The 16,292-nt window shown below is 36.7% G+C and overlaps 1 protein-coding gene and 1 long non-coding RNA gene across 2 annotated transcripts; both read left to right on the plus strand.

The window, feature by feature from the left end:
- The first annotated feature begins 932 nt into the window (after positions 1-932).
- Positions 933-2,543, plus strand: LOC107218397. Its single transcript, XR_001525568.2, has 3 exons — positions 933-1,068; positions 2,040-2,096; positions 2,295-2,543. It is a non-coding gene; the product is annotated as an uncharacterized LOC107218397 (long non-coding RNA).
- Positions 2,544-3,953: 1,410 nt separating this feature from the next.
- Positions 3,954-6,986, plus strand: LOC107218398. The gene is made up of 2 exons (XM_015656256.2): positions 3,954-4,169; positions 4,490-6,986. The coding sequence occupies exons 1-2, from the start codon at positions 4,128-4,130 to the stop codon at positions 6,617-6,619; spliced, it is 2,172 nt and encodes a 723-aa protein (XP_015511742.2). The 5' UTR covers positions 3,954-4,127; the 3' UTR covers positions 6,620-6,986.
- Positions 6,987-16,292: the final 9,306 nt, after the last annotated feature.

Consider the following 16,292-nt stretch of genomic DNA (forward strand, 5'->3'; position numbering starts at 1 on the left):
CGTATGGTTGTTAAAATGAGGCCGATATCCTTCATTCTGATACGATGCCTATCTGTATGGAGACGATTCGTCCAATGGGAGTAATTATAAAAGCGGTACAAAAATACACGCTACTAATTTCCCGCTGTCTGTATGGGAACCACTGCGTATGATGTACACTCACATAATCATTCGATAGATTCGCAGCCATATCCGTTCGTACAGCGTTTACAAAATCAATTCAAAGGTCAATTAATAGGACGGTAAACCTGTATCTTCGTACAGCTGGAGTTCTCTTTAAGGCTTCTCTTTGTTAACCGTTACTCCCATCTTCAAAGACGATTTAATCTAAGAGGGTCAATAAGAATTAACTTGGGTTGACCGGAATAATTCAACTTCAGCCGCCTTGTGTCGACGCTCTAAAGAACGACGCATTTTCTTAAACTGAAGAAAAAAGTCAGCGAATCGAAGGAAGCTCCTATAAAAGATTTGATAAATCTTTTGATTACGCGTAGAATTCAGTACCTTTTTAATTCTGATTCAATATCCATTACTGAATAATTTTCGCCCAACCTTCCTCTATTCTTAGAATTTCAGTATATATATATTGTCATCGCCAGTGATAAGTAGATATAAATCAAAGTGATTTTTTTCAAAAAATAATTCTCTCGACAAAGAAATAAATTTTCTTTCTGGAAAATTACAACAACGTGATTGAATCTGTATTTTTCAATCTATGGCCTTCTTCGGCAAACACGGCTGTCAGGGTGTTATCGCATAAGCAAATAACCGTACAAATAAATCCTCGAATAAGTTTTTTTGTAAGTCAAAGTATACCCAGGTATGTGCAACAGCACAATGACGTGTTCGAGCAGATCATCGCGCGTTGCACTGCGGTCAAGTCGTTGCACACGAGACGATTATTCTCAGCCGAATGGAGGGGGGGGGGTCCGCAATATAAATACGATCACCGATCGCCAGATTCGTCAGACGCGGAAGTAGAGAAGTGACTCGAACGTTTGTTGGCGATTCTAAACCGAGTCTAAATCAGCATCAACATGCCGGCACCGGGTTGTGACAAGAGCAAAGGTAATTATTTGTCCTTCTCATTCGTACGAGTTGAATCAGTTATGGAAATAGAATTTGCTTGAAGTTCGTAACGATGATGTAACTATTGATTTTTAAGGGTAATCATGATATCGCAACTTTAGAATCGTATGAAATTCGGTGTAAACAGCGATAAAGCCAAATATTACTCATATCTGGCTTTATCAAACACTTCAAAGTCATTCCCAAGTTGCAAAACGGTGAATTTTTGTCTCAACGTTTCGTTGTTTCAACGTTACTAATTTTTGCATAGTGAAACAAACTGGTTCGCATACGTAGAACTGATTGTGAGAATACTGGAACCCGAGCTGTTCCTCGTTTTGTTATTCCATGTAGGAATACAATTCCTAAATCAGATAATGTGTTTTTGCGATAAAATATTTTCAAGATACAGAAAAGTTTCATTGAAATTATTTTATAGACTTCAACATTCGTATATCATGTTATCAATATTGTTGGAGACAAAAATTATTCGAATAATTCGAAGAATAAAGATAATATTATGTGGGAAAATTCGAATTCAGTACGATACGTGACGGCCGAAAAAATGGCTTGTTTTAAATAAATTTTTATTTAACGACTAATAAAAAAATTTCCCCTCCATCGTGACAATGATATTTCGGTGAAGGGTTATCTAAAAATAATAAACAAAATCTTATCAATATCTGTACAAATGTAACTGTCGTTGGGCGTGGCTGGTTTTTCTTTCTGGATTATTTACAAAATGGTGACAATTAAAATTTTTTTTCACCATTTGACAAAGTTAACGAGTGACTGTTGTAAAGTGAATTTGTTCAATTCGCTCGTCGTCAATTAAAAATGAAAACGTATTCTGAACTCGCGATAGTGAACAGTGGTTAAATGGAATGGAATTGAAATAATATATATAAACCTCCCGTTTACCAAATCACTAATGAAATAAACCCTAATTAAAAAAGTATCTTCCATTCAAGGTTCGTGCCAAGGCTGCAGCTGTGGAGGCAGCTGTAAATGCAACAGCGGTGGATCAGGTACATATTGAAATTTGTTTCACTTCATGGATTCATTTTTCAGAGATTAGACCGGGTAACTCGAAGTACTGAATCAACTATAAATATTCGATGAAAAGTTAACAACGCGATTATTTACTTCACTATATCGACGAGCGTAATTTCGTAAGTAAGCCAACATTATACTATTATTTATTTGTATATTTGCGTGCATTTCAGGCAGCTGCAGTTGCCCACAAGGTGGAAAATGCTCCTGCACCGGATGCAAATAAACGACCCTCCGAGACGTTTTGGAACAAGATTTTTTCTCAACATGGATGCTATCACTAGGATATCGATTAAACGCAATGGCCACATTGTATAGTAAAGAAACCATATCAAAATATATTATTTGACTAGCTGTATACAGATAATGAAGAATTATTATTCTGTGATGTTGTTTAAAAATAAATGATTAAAACCACATAATACTCCATCGCTTCATCAAATTCTACTGTAGTTTTTTTTGTTTTTGTCTGGTAAATAATTGTATTAATAATTGAATGTTTAATTGCACACATTACGCTGCAATTTGCCTATTATATGTATAATTCCCCAAAAAGCACCTCTGGTGCAAAAACCTTTTGCCAAGTACATTAAAAATCTGCTCTCATCCTTTACCAAAAAAGATTCAAATCACATATTAGTTCCAAGTCTGTTAATTCATAATAAAAGCATGATCGACACTTAATCCTTAGCTTTCACGTCACTCTGGAATCACACTGCTGCCACACTGGGATCAGACTGATCTTAAACTATGAATAAAAAACAAAGTAACTCGTGAACAATAACAATGATGAAAATTGAGAAAAAAAAATTAAATTAGTACTTGAAACTTGGCAGGCCTCTTTCAAGGCATGATGCATACATAAAACGATAATGATAAAATTTATTTATTCCTCAAGGTAATTTTCTGAAAATTTAATTTTTTTCTGGCTTTTCATCACTGCATGAGTTATTATTTATTGAGTATTAACGATCGCAGATTATCCATGGAAAGTGTCAATTGTTAAAAAAATCTTACTAGTCCAGATGGCAGCGATCAATTGTCACTTATACACCGTGTAATTGTTGATTCGTGGAAAAACGAACTAATAGAATCCCTTCAATTATTTTAACATGCATGGCTGTAACGTTGAATTCTGGTTTTCAAATTTTACAAACGCCGTATTCTGTCAACCGGTAAAAACATCTTCTCAGGTTGAATAATATTCCAGTAAATGTCAAAGAATTCATCCGGGACGCAAATAAGGCACCGGATGCAATCACAACTTAATCGAGTTAAGTTTTAACAACAAAAAATGACGTACAAAGTATTCAATCAGTTGCATCTCAATACAGGCATTGATAACTAAACTTAATTCATAGCAGATTGTTGTCTAGAGGTTCAGACTATACATTAACGTTATTACGAAAATCAAAATAGTGTAATAACTACTACCTAAATTACTGGCATCTTTAGTTTCCTTCACGCAGATGCCTCCGAGATTTTCGTCAAGAACAAATTCTGGTTTTTCGTCGTCACGGAGTTGACGACAAAACGAAGCCGATCGAAGGATTTCCAAACGCTTATTATCGCCGCGCTTTAACTTGTATCTCTTTAATCATACCGCGCACTTTAACGACACACAAAAACCTATTATTATCTGCCTGCGACATGCCGATTATAACAGATCAATGCTCGATTGAACAACGCACTTAAAAAACTGATTTTCAACTTTTTTATCACCTCCCCGAATGCAGCAGCGAATCGTTGTTGATAACTTTGAATTTACGCCTGACGCCGCTACCGACGACAACTTCACACATCGTTGTTTGCGCATGCGCACAAGTGGCGTCACGTGGGGGAGCAAATAACAGAAGCAAATGTAAACTTGAATCAACGAGTGGCTAGCATTCTTTGATTCACCGCTTATGTTCTTGTATCATATTCACAACGAATAATTTGTCTTCAAAAGATGATGTGACGATTTTAAGGACGCTGGGTGTCTCGTATATTGAAGTAACACAAATATGTTTGAAGGCGAAGATTTCGATCTGGCCGATCTGGACGAGGTAACTAACCCCAAATTTATTAAATTTCACATGAAATTTTGCACACTCGCGCCATTCAGTCCAATTCTACTTCACTTGATTAATAATCTTACGCATTTTCTTTACACTCCGAGCACTTCAATGCTACCCATATTTATTAACAATGACAGAAAATTTACGACTGAAATCCGGATAAGAAGCTAGGAGTTAATAAATGCTTCTCATAATATAGTTTTCAATGGTTTTTTTTATTATACGTATTTTTTTCACTCCTCTCTCACCAAACGTTTTTCCAATAATGGCTGTCGTCAAACCTTGGCTAATAATGTTTTCAATTCTAGGACTTCCTAAACGACGCATCGCAGAAAGTACGAGAAAACCAATCTGAAGCCACATCCGATAAGAAAACAATCAGTTTCAAAAGATTCAAGAGTGACGAATATCTTCCAGTGGATGGAAAGTCTGAAACTACTGAATTTGCAACAACCAGTACCAGTGTCGTTGGGGAGGACAAGACGGATAGGACAAGCTTGCTACTCGAAAGACTCAAACAGCGCAGAAATGTAGCCTCGGATAGAAATACACAGCGGAACACAGCTGGCGCTGATAGCCAAACTTTACGTTCAGAAAAATCAAATTTGTTCAAAGAACCACTGTCGCATCAGACAAACACTGACTCTAAACTGAACGCAATTTTAGAAAGACTTGGGAAGGCCAACCCGAAAAGCAGTAGATCCGGGAGTTTGTTCAGCTCTGTAGAAAGATCTAAACTTACCAATACCAATAACTTTGACACGGTAAACAGTTTCAAATCGAAACTACCTGATACTGCTGTAAAATCTCCAATGAAAGTGGGTAAACCGAGTTACAACAAGCACGTCACTTTGGTTAGAAAATTTCCAGGACCTGCCGGCCTACTACCAGATTCGTCAAGCGAAACAATTGCACCGTTTATCCCTGATTCGGCTCATCTCGAAAATAACAATGATAGTATAGATAACATGAAAGCAGTCGATGACAACACATCTGTTTTCTCAGAATATTGCTCACAGAACACCACGAATTTATTCTCCGAAGGCGCATGGCAATTACTACTGAGCGATGTGACTGAGGGTTTTTTCGACAATCATGAAATATCAACTATAAAAAAGAAGCTTTTGGCTAATTCGTATAAAAATTGTAAAATACCATTTCTAGCAGGGGTGGTACAACGGGTTGACTTTAGTCGACCAGATCCTTTGGTAGTTTTGAGGGATTGCACCGGTACCATCGAAGGAACGATATCCAAAGACATTTTAGTCAAATATCCTTACTTCGTAGACATTGGTACTGTCCTGTTTTTGGGCAATGTTCCATTCCTGACTGTAGGAACTTACCTGAAAAAACATCACTTCATTGTTATGCTGAAAAATGTTATAAACGTGTATACAAAAAAGGCTAAAACTTTCACGACGTTGGAAATGAATGCTAGATTAGAAAGTTTGAAAAATCAAAATCATTCCTTGAAATCTGTTGATAACCGAGCATTCAATAGTTTATGCTCTTCAAATTCTAATATAGGAAGTAGATTGTATAATGATCGTGGAAAGACATATGAAAAATCGAATCCACAATCTTATTTCAGCAACTTGAGAAATGGCACTAATCCTGATGACAACTTAAATTATACTGCCAAGCACAGAAATAACAATGTTAGACAATCAGTAGAAACAAGCTATTTTTCAGCTGTTACAAAAAAACAAATAAATTCAGAGGATGCGAAAAATTCGACAAGTAAATGCGAAAATCCACCTTATTTAGATAATGAGGAAAGTTCTCACACGATGAAAGAACATCAAATTTCTTCTAAGTGTATTATTAACAAAAATGTCAAGTTTGCCGTCGAGTCTAAAGACTTTGATGATGAATTTTCTGCTTCCTTTCTTGATATTGATGACGAACTGGTTTCGCAAGCTATGACAAATATTGATTCAGTTGCTCATGAAGAAATCGAAACAAAAAGTACAATTTCAAATGAACAGCATACAGATGGATCGAAAACAAATTCTGTACAGTGTGTTACTGTGCAGTCAAGTGCCAACTCAACTAGAGAAACTGAATCTGTTCCAAAAGCTTTCAGCTCATGTATTGATAATCTAGACAAATCTGTAACAAACAGCGAAAAAGTAACAGCTTTTTCAACAGTTAATGGAAAATTAAACGCCTCCAAAGTTTCTGAGACTAAGCTCAAATTAGCCATGTTTAGAAGCAATGATGACTTGACTCCACCCGATTATCAAAATATAGATATTATTTCAATTCAAAACGATAACATAAGAAAATTTCAAGAAAAAAATCCGGAACGAGATAAACCAACTTCCACATCTAACTTTATGTCCGGTATAGCAGATGATTCGGACGAAGAATTTCTTTCTCAACTGGACGTGGAATCTATTGTTTCTCGCTACAACAAACTGAGTAACGTGAACTAATAAAATGGAGACTTGATTAATTATGTCAGAAACCTTTGCAAATAATGATGATGACCTAAATTCTATATTAAGTACACAAGCTATTACAGACATCTGGAATGATTATTGTTAAAGATGACTGTAAACTCATCCTGAATGCAGGAAGCCTTACCAAATTGTGATACTAGAAAAATAAATACCACGTAGGTTACTTTCATATTAATATTATGCCTTTGTGTACAGGTTTTTCATACAACTAGCTTTTATTTATTCCTTCAATTTCAGATGAATCTGTTCTGTGGTATGAAATAGTTCGATTATTTGTAATCATAGCTATAGTATTATAATAAGCTTATTATTCTGAGAATGAAAATAAGTAGATACATTCGCAAGAAAAAAAAACAATGAAACCTAAATCCATGTCAAAAACAGCGCAAAAAGTCTAATCAAATAAAATGACGTAAAATTTATAATCGAACAGCACTAACGGATTAACCAACCCACATACAATTTATTCATGTATGACAGATATTGTCATCTGTCTTATACTGATTTAATTTTTGAGTGAAATATTGTTAACGAATGAAAGGATAAGTGATCAAAGTGTTGAAGGATCAGTACAATATCGAATTTTAAAAGAGGCGAAAATCTATTTCAGAGAATTTTAAAATGTAGAAAGTAGAAGTACAGACAGGTCAAATTGTATAGAATTATGCGAATAAATAGAAATAAATCAATCGAAAACGTAGAATCCTCAGAATTCAAAGAAACTTGGGTTTTCAAAGTATATTTTTAAGCAATAATTCTTTTCTTCAATGTATTTTTTTATGGAAACCGCGAAACAGTCGAAATGGGACAAGTTGTCGCGAAATTATTGTCACAACTTGCCCCAACCCGCGATTTTGTTTAAAAATGTTCACATCTTGCTGACCTGCTAATCAAATATCAAATAAAAGCTCAAGAATCACCTTTCCGATTATCTTACTGCGAAATATTCCAAGGCAGCCAAGAAAATGAGAAAAAAAACATATTTAGAAGATGGAAAATAATTACTTACCACGTTCAACTTCACTTTTTCAATCATTGCGAGGCCGCGTATGATGCGATATTCTAATAAACAACATTCATTTTTTTTCAAACAATTGAACTACACTTCGATCTACAGCGCTGCCATTCCGACATCTAGCGGCAGAGATATGAATCTTGTGCCACTATCCCCGGTCTCCGTACATACATACCATACATAAATACAGCAGAGCGTCAATTATCCGAACCTCAGTTATCCGAAACGGCAATTAGCCAAAAAATTATTTAGTTCCTGGTTTTTCGAATAACAGGCCGAGTTTCCGTGGTAAAACAGGAAAATTGTGGACTTTGTTCCAAAGAAGTAAACCAAATGTGTGCACACACTTGCCACTTACAAAAATATATCAATATTAGTGTAGACACTTGTTTTTCAATACACACATTTTATACACGATTATCCGAATGCTTCGCGATCCCAATTAGTTTGGATAATCGACGCTCTACTGTACATGCATAAATGCGCAATATATACGCACACATAGCTATTCATTTGAAAATGATTGGAGATTATTCCTTAAACTTCAAAACGTGGAAATCTAGTGAAGATTCAACTTTTCGTTTTCGGGATGATTACAATAACTTCCTTTTTTTCTCTGAAAATAGAGAAACGGGAAGTTGGAATAATAATTAAAATATTTTGATTTTGATAAAAATTGATACTCCGAAGGTCTTTCGGGTCCCTGATTTCGAATCTAAAGTCAGATTTACCAAATTCTGACTATTATTATTATTATTATTCCAGCACGAAGCGATGAGGTTGAAAATGAATAGTTTAAAGGCAGGCTCATGGTTCGCCGAAACCCGCTTGTTAACAATGGTATATGGGGCATTCCACGCCAATCGGTAAACAAAAATGTTTTCAAAATGAAACATTTTCACGCAGTATTCAGAATGGGACCTCGTTGTTTTCTATTTTTTTACCTGGTAAAAGTCTACTATAAAAATTTTGAAGCAAGTCATGAGTGTATTGTTGAGCCAGAGAAGAAATTAAAAAATGAGTAATCAAATCGGATATGCGGTATTTACTATAATAAATTTTTTAACAGGTATACGAAAATATAAAGACCGATTAAAAAAACAGTAAAAATGGTTTAAAATATAGAAAAAACCAAGTCCCACTCTGAATCTTGCGTAAAAATGTTTTATTTCAGAAACCAAAAGTTTTTTTCTTGTTTGAGTTTTTTTGAGATGGGTTTAAAAAATTATACGGTAAAGACGTGGTGAAATTAAAAAACGTAGTCGTTAACCGTTTGCTGAGTTCACGAGGAATGCCCCATATATATACATTAGAGTAGTACCAAGGGCTAGAAGCATAGCGCAGTTATTACATAGCAAGCTAGTTTCTCTTTTCGCGCAATGGTTCAGCCGAATGAACTAATCGTAAGCCGAGTGTCTTCTAGGGCGTGAACTTGAATCGCTGTATCAAGTTCCCGCATCCGTTGACGTGAAGATTAAAATATCACGGATATCCGTAGTCGTTCATTAGTCAAGATCAAGGGGAAACCGGTCTTTATAAATTCTGCCGTGGATGGTGGTCCATGATTGAAAAGTTTCATGTAACACGAGCGCCACTTCAATTATCAAATTTACATTTCAAATTGTCAGCGTAAATATAGAGACGTAAATGGCCAATTGACATACGTGTACGAACGTATTATCCACATATAAACCTGCGCAAAATTCGACGTGTAGACGCGCCTTGCACTCTGTGATAACGAAAGAGTGATTTTCATGTACATACGCGTGGTCAATACTGCGTAAGAGATCGCGTCGGAACGATGAATTTAAAGCTACTCTTTTTCTTCGAACAGGGATAATAATTTTTAAGAACTCAATTTTTTCATTCTTTGCTTAATATGTAATTTAGGATATGAATGCGAAAGATTGTCCCAATTCGAATTGAAGATAATTCGGCATTCTGTTCGAAGATGACGAGACAAGCGTACTGCGATACCTACATCGGGACATCGTTTAACTCGGGGATTTCCTTTTACGATATGAATTTATGCCGACATGACAATGAGTGTGAGTGCTGATATTTGTAATTCCCCGCAAATATGCAGAAATGAGCTGCACACGTCTCATTGAAATGTAGTAAAAATTCTTTCGACAAAAGTTTCACCGTCCATCGACAAAATTAATGTTTGTAAAACATTGTTCTCAATTGAAATTGCTACAGTCAAGCCAGCAAAGGATGGGTTTATCCTAATTTTGATAGCGATGATTCGAATTTTAGCTGGTTCTATTATCGTGATATTAATATTTCCTTCTCTCTATATTTAATTCCTCCAACATCTTTGAAATAAGTATGAAACTAAGTTATGACTTATCTTTTTCATCGGAAAATAGTTATTTCAAAATTGAAGTGTTTCAAAATGTTGACAAGCCACAGTTTTGCATTAATTTGCTATAGCAATACGTCGGCTAAATAATTTTCTCATTGACAAAGCTATACGTATACTGATAATATCCAGTATATTGTAATATTATATCCGCAATTCCGCCGACAATTTTCGTGTACAATTGTCCAGCAGTTATCGCGATCTGCATGCTTTCCTGACCGTGGATAAAGTGCAGCGAGCAACGAGCCGCGACTAGCTATTCGCTCTCATTTCGCCACGTACGTACAAAGCTGGCTTATTGGTAGGCAATTAAGTGCCAAAGTTGAGCCAAATGAATCCCTCTTCGCAATTGCATAGATGTATTTTCAAATGAAACGTGCATCCAGTTTGTTTCATTGATCTCGTGCGAAAACGAGAACATTTCTTTAGTCGTAATTTTTCCTTCTGGGGAGTTCTAATAAATAAATCCTAGTGGGAACTAATTGCTCGTCGAAGAATTTATTAATTAACCAAGGACAAATTTTATCTGATCCGTGTAACCGAACGGACTTTTGAACGTGGTAATTTATGTCTTTATTGTCAAATTAACCGATGTGAAACGAACACCGTTAAGCAATTTTTTCTCACCGTTCTAACATCCAGTACTACGATATTCTTTTCGCAATTCCCATGCTGTCGAACCTCATAATTCTTGAGATCCTCAACGTCCGCCAGATTTACGGTCGTTAATTTAGTGTCGGTTGCATATTACACGTGATACCTGCATATACAATTCCTAAGCTCATAATTGCGACTCCCTACTTCTTGCTGTGCGATTCCATCAATGATGCAACGCTCTGCAATATCCGCAATGATTTAGCAATTACCGCTATGTGTAATAGAGTTCTGTAAAAAAAAAACCTTATACATGAAGAATAGAGCATAAGTATATTGTGAGCTCTGTAATTCGTGCCGTAAGTGTCGTAGAAACACAAAAACATGACTGGATTTTGAGATTGTTACCAGAATTGCCGACATTCTACAAAAACGGTTATACCAGTATGGTTTTATCCTGTGTTTCAAGCCCGCAAGATATGTCGATTTGGTGCGCCATCATCGAAAACTCAGGGTCAGCGGTGAATACAGATATACAAGCCTTTCCTTGTTTATGAATTTAGGATCCAACTTTTATTACTTTTGTCGCGATACCGGGAAATGGTTGCGCATTTCTGTAACATGAAATGTAGAAAAATATGAAAGTGTGATTGCGGTTAGTTGATAATTATCAACTGCGGCATAACTCCAATTCAAACGACAGAAACAATAAAGTGATATGGTAAAAGTAATCTTATTTGCTATTCGTGCGAGTTTTACGCATCAGCAGCAAGTTGTACCTTCCTGTCTGCGTTATCAGCTCGGTATACCACGAGGTCCATAATTTAGAGGACATTACAATGGAATTAGATACGCCAAGCTTGCGAGGTACGGATGTCTGGTGCAAATTTTTTTCTACGTTACAGCGATAAAATAACGATCGTTGCACTCAATCTGCAGTCTGGAATCTCCGTAAATCGGGTTCACCTGTACACTCTAGCACCGACAGATACACGGATTCTGAGTATCGCGTGTTGCATCGCAGGTGTGATACAGATAACGCAGACGCATGCAGTATTAAAATGATAGCGTGTCGTCCGATATTCGGGTGTAAGTGCGTTAGGAATTAGTGCTCTGTTTGTACGACAGGTAGAAACGTACGCTCCGCGCAATGCCGTTCAAACACCATGATCATGTCGATCCTGCACTTATGCCTCGCTATACATACTAGCGTGAAATAAGCTGATTTGTATTCCTGTTAGACACGGTTACCATCGAGATTTCACTTTCAAAGCTTCATTGTCACCAAGTCGAACACAAGGTTGGATCAGCTTACGTGTTCACGGGAAGTTTGGAACCAAGGTCACTTGATATTCAGTAGCGAACTTATCGGTTACCTCACTTGTCGCATCGACCATCCGGCATATCTTCCAAAAGTGAATAGCGGCTAACCGCATAACAGTCTCGGATGGTGCTTTTCCATAAGTATTGTACGGATCGTTTGGACTTACTTATGAACACTAAGCACCGGTGTGTATGCCTGTATCTGGACAAGTGATGGCCTCAATTTTCCTCATATTGGCCTGGATCAAGCCCCTGCGACACATTGACGTCAGTGGTAATTCGCCGATTTATGAGTCTATCGGATACGCCTGGAACGCTAGATCATTCCCCAACGCTTTACGCCAATGACGGGATCTATTAGGGTATTAGATCAACCTTGGCGAGCGCTGATTTCGTTCGGGGGATATCTGTACCCTGCACCTACCTCGCTTAATCATCACGGATGACAATTTGCTCGCAGGCATATATGTGCAGAAATATATTCGCTGCGAAATGTCTGAAAATATTTGCACATTATTCTCGCCGTCAATTTCGTTTCTCGCAGGTACTCGAGAGACTCCTCGACACCTGGCACACTTCAACTTTTCAACAAACCCAACGACATGTCAGCTGTTTCGTACTCGATCATGCTTCAACCGCACCTAGGTTCCAGTTAGCTCTCCCCTGTCTACCAAAGTGCCAAAATTTGAATCGAGGCACATTAAGTACACTTAAAATTTATACTACTTAATCGCTTGTGGAAAAAACCGTTCTTATCCCCTGACAGGCAAGCAATTCCCCTGTGAGTCTATGCGCGATCACTCGATTTTCACATCGAATTCAAATAACGGAGTGAAAACTTGGTGCTCACCTTTTTTTTGCAATCTGAGTAAAAAATTTATAGCGGTGAACACGCTTCCGACGTTTCATAAGCAAAACCATGGCTGCCCGGCAATTTCTACGTGGCTGACCACGTCGATTTAACTTTACCTTAATTCCAATGTTCCGCTGAAAATGATTGCGTACTTTCATATTTTACACTTGCATCACTTGTTCATGGCTTGCTGTTACCGAAGCGATAGAATTCTTCATAATTACCTTGTCAAATGGCGAATAACATTACCATTATCAGACCGAGGCGCGTTTATGTTGCATTATATGATTATGTTGAGAATTACAGTCTGCCGGTCGCATAATACTTAATTGTGCTGTTATATCGAACCTAAGGTCATTTAAGAAGTTTTCAACGCGATAAAAAATCCTTATCCATTGGTGCATCTGAAAGTATTTATTGAAGGTTGCAAAAAATTTATACAAAAAATGCTGTGATCATTTCGCCGTAGTGAATTGTTGCAAAACCGATTACGAACCAAGTAAATGTCCAGCTTGAATGATTATTGGCATCGCTCGCTCGCCTTGGCGTTTAAATATGCAAGTTCTGCGCTAATTAATTCCTAAGTCAAAACGATGAATCGAGGTTTACTATCAAGTTCTCGACGCGAACAATGAATGATATTGAAATTTTATTTACGTACATTTTTCTGTCACAGAGTTGTACAACCAATCTCTAAGCATGCGCCAGTGTTCGGTCTACATGGCTGTCAAATCGAGCAAGGACGCTCGAATATTTCGATATTCAAAAAATAATACTCGGCTTAGTGCTTTATCGACCGGCGTGAATTTTTAAATGAAGGTTTTAGAAACGCAATTGATTATGTACCAAGAATTTCGTCACGTGTCTTCAGTCAAATTAGGCGCTCGAGTATAGGAGTTAAATACAGAGTTACTACCTTTCATTTCATATTCTCTCGAGCTTTCTTCACTAACAACTTATCCTCAATCCAATCTCACAATCAAATTTGTCCTCTCAACGCAGATCTTGATTAATAGTACGACGCTGAATATTGTAATATAATACGAAGTGAAATTGCCACACGTGGAACACGGGCATTCACCCATGAACATACGTCAAGTGTTTTTACCGACTCGCATCCCGCGAGTTCGAGTGGCAAGTGGAAGCAAATAGCTGTCTCATACCCGGAAGGGAATTCAATGTTGCCAATGAACTTACGAAATAATCGCACATGGTGTACACCCGTCACAGTTTCAGGCGCATGATACTTCAATTTCATTTCCTTATTTTTATAACGTTCCTCGCAAGCGTCAGGCCGTTCATTATATGCAAAAGGATAACGGGCGTCTTTTTATTCATTCCTGAACCTCTCTCTTTTTTGTCATCGATAAGCACAAGGAAATCGAAACGAATTGGCTTAACTTCTGAACGCTTCAAAGCTTGTCGCAATTGTTGAAGTAACCTCATACAACTGCTTAGTTTTTTACCAGAAATGTACAAAATATATGTTTCGCAACACCCGGTAGACGTCAATGTTTCGATCCTGTATACGTTGTATTTTGGTGTTCTGCCTGTACTACTTACGTGGCAAAGAATATTTGGGCTCCTTTTAAACATAAGTCTTACACTTTACAACTTACATTACGTTAATTTATACTTGATCCCTGTAATTACTTGGCTTAAGGACACGGGTCACTTGCGACTGGAAACCAGTCGAGCGGGAATGGCGTCCATGTTTTAAAACTTCCGTAATGTCATACTTAGTTGCATACAGTTACGTAGAATTATACCGCAGTTTTTCCCTGTTAAAATTAGGTGTGATATGATTAAACATAACTAGTGTCCGACCAAAACACAATTTTCAACCGCAACCGAAGCCGAAACTTGTGTGGTTAAGTTAAAATTTAGTTTAATTTTCATTACACCCTGAAATCTAGTGTTTTCCCTACCTTTTCAACAGATTATTCTATTAGATTAAATAATTGACTTCAATTTGTTAGGAAGCCACTTTATTTTCGGAACGCAACGTAGATGCAAAATTAATTTCGAACATCCTCGACGACACGAGCGCTAGTTTTGGCCAATTTTTCGCCAACACCAGCATTTTTGGCCGAAACTGGCCAAAACCGAAACCGAAACCTCGGTCGGTCTTTTCACTGTCTGCACTTTTATAATATCAAATAAAACTTCGTATCAATATACATAATTTTGCAACGATTTATTTTTCTTGCGTACTTTCTGAAGCTAATTTTAGATTGCTGGTGTGACAATGAACATCACTTACGTACATACATACATTGACGTACGACAGCATAACATACGGCGATAAATACGACTGAATAGTAGATATATGCCTTATATATTCACATGCAGATATCCCTGACTCACTTCGTTACGGTTTAAAAAATTAGGTTTTTTCCAAAATGATTTCACTACGACTTATTAATTATACCTACTTATTCCCATAATGTATTTTCCATCGTGATTATTTCAAAAGGAGATACAATTATACGGAATATAATTGTAATTTGATCTGTGACAGGATCAACAAACGTTGGTTCAACAATGCATTATAGTTGATATTGAAATATTTTAGAATGTGTGAGAAACGTGTTTTCTCGAAAACTTTATAAACGTAGAAATACGACATCCGTAAATTTTATCCACGATATTCGGCAGGTCTTCAGAGTCAACGCTGCGAACGATGTCTTCGCGTGTAATTATTTTACGAACTCTTCCAGCTGTGGCGAGTTGACTTTACCAAAATAGCGCAGAAGGAACGGTAAATATATATCTATATCCATTAAGTTACATATTTAATTATCTAATATTTCTTTTGTTGATTTTTCATTTTTTTTTTTTGCTGTGTTATGTCGTAACGAGTTAATGACCTTATTATACGCAGACATATATTAGTTGAACAATTATCGGAAAGTTTGTAACAGAGCTAAATAGCATCGGAAACTATAATCCGTTCACATGTCATTTACAACGGAATTTAAAAAAAAACGTTGAAACGTAAACGGGGTATCGATATGCTGGAAGTAATTGTCTACAATTTTCACTCTTCTCATTTATAATTAGAAGCAAATGCCTTACAGCAGCTACATGCAAATTATCTTGTCTTATATCACATCACGGTCACAGAGATTATCGTAGGGCAAAATGTTACATGTTTTAAACTTTTTCATCTACTTGGTCCCAAGTCTTGAGATTTTTAGGCCAAACAAATATAAGCAATTAGACACGTGTGTCAGAAATGTTTTGCTCGACAGTTGGAACTATTAAAACATAACTACACCCGCTCTTCACTCGTGATAACTGCAATTTATTGTTATTATCTTGTAGACTCTTCTCACTTTACATGTTACTGAAAGAGAATCGTAAGCCATGCTGGTATGTTAAGTACTAGTCGAATCATTTTGAAATCCATTGATGTACTTTTCCTCATTTGCGGATCCAGCTTAACACGTTAGTAAACGAAGAATCTGTCAAGATTGCGGTAAAAGGTTTTTCC

The sequence above is a fragment of the Neodiprion lecontei genome, chromosome 6 (genome assembly GCF_021901455.1).
Source record: "Neodiprion lecontei isolate iyNeoLeco1 chromosome 6, iyNeoLeco1.1, whole genome shotgun sequence".
NCBI lineage: Eukaryota > Metazoa > Arthropoda > Insecta > Hymenoptera > Diprionidae > Neodiprion > Neodiprion lecontei.

Coding starts and splice junctions, on each gene's coding strand:
- LOC107218398 (XM_015656256.2), top strand. CDS start 4,128: ATGTTTGAAGGCGAAGATTTCGATCTGGCCGATCTGGACGAG. Junction 4,170..4,489: donor ATCTGGCCGATCTGGACGAG/GTAACTAACCCC, acceptor TTTCAATTCTAG/GACTTCCTAAACGACGCATC.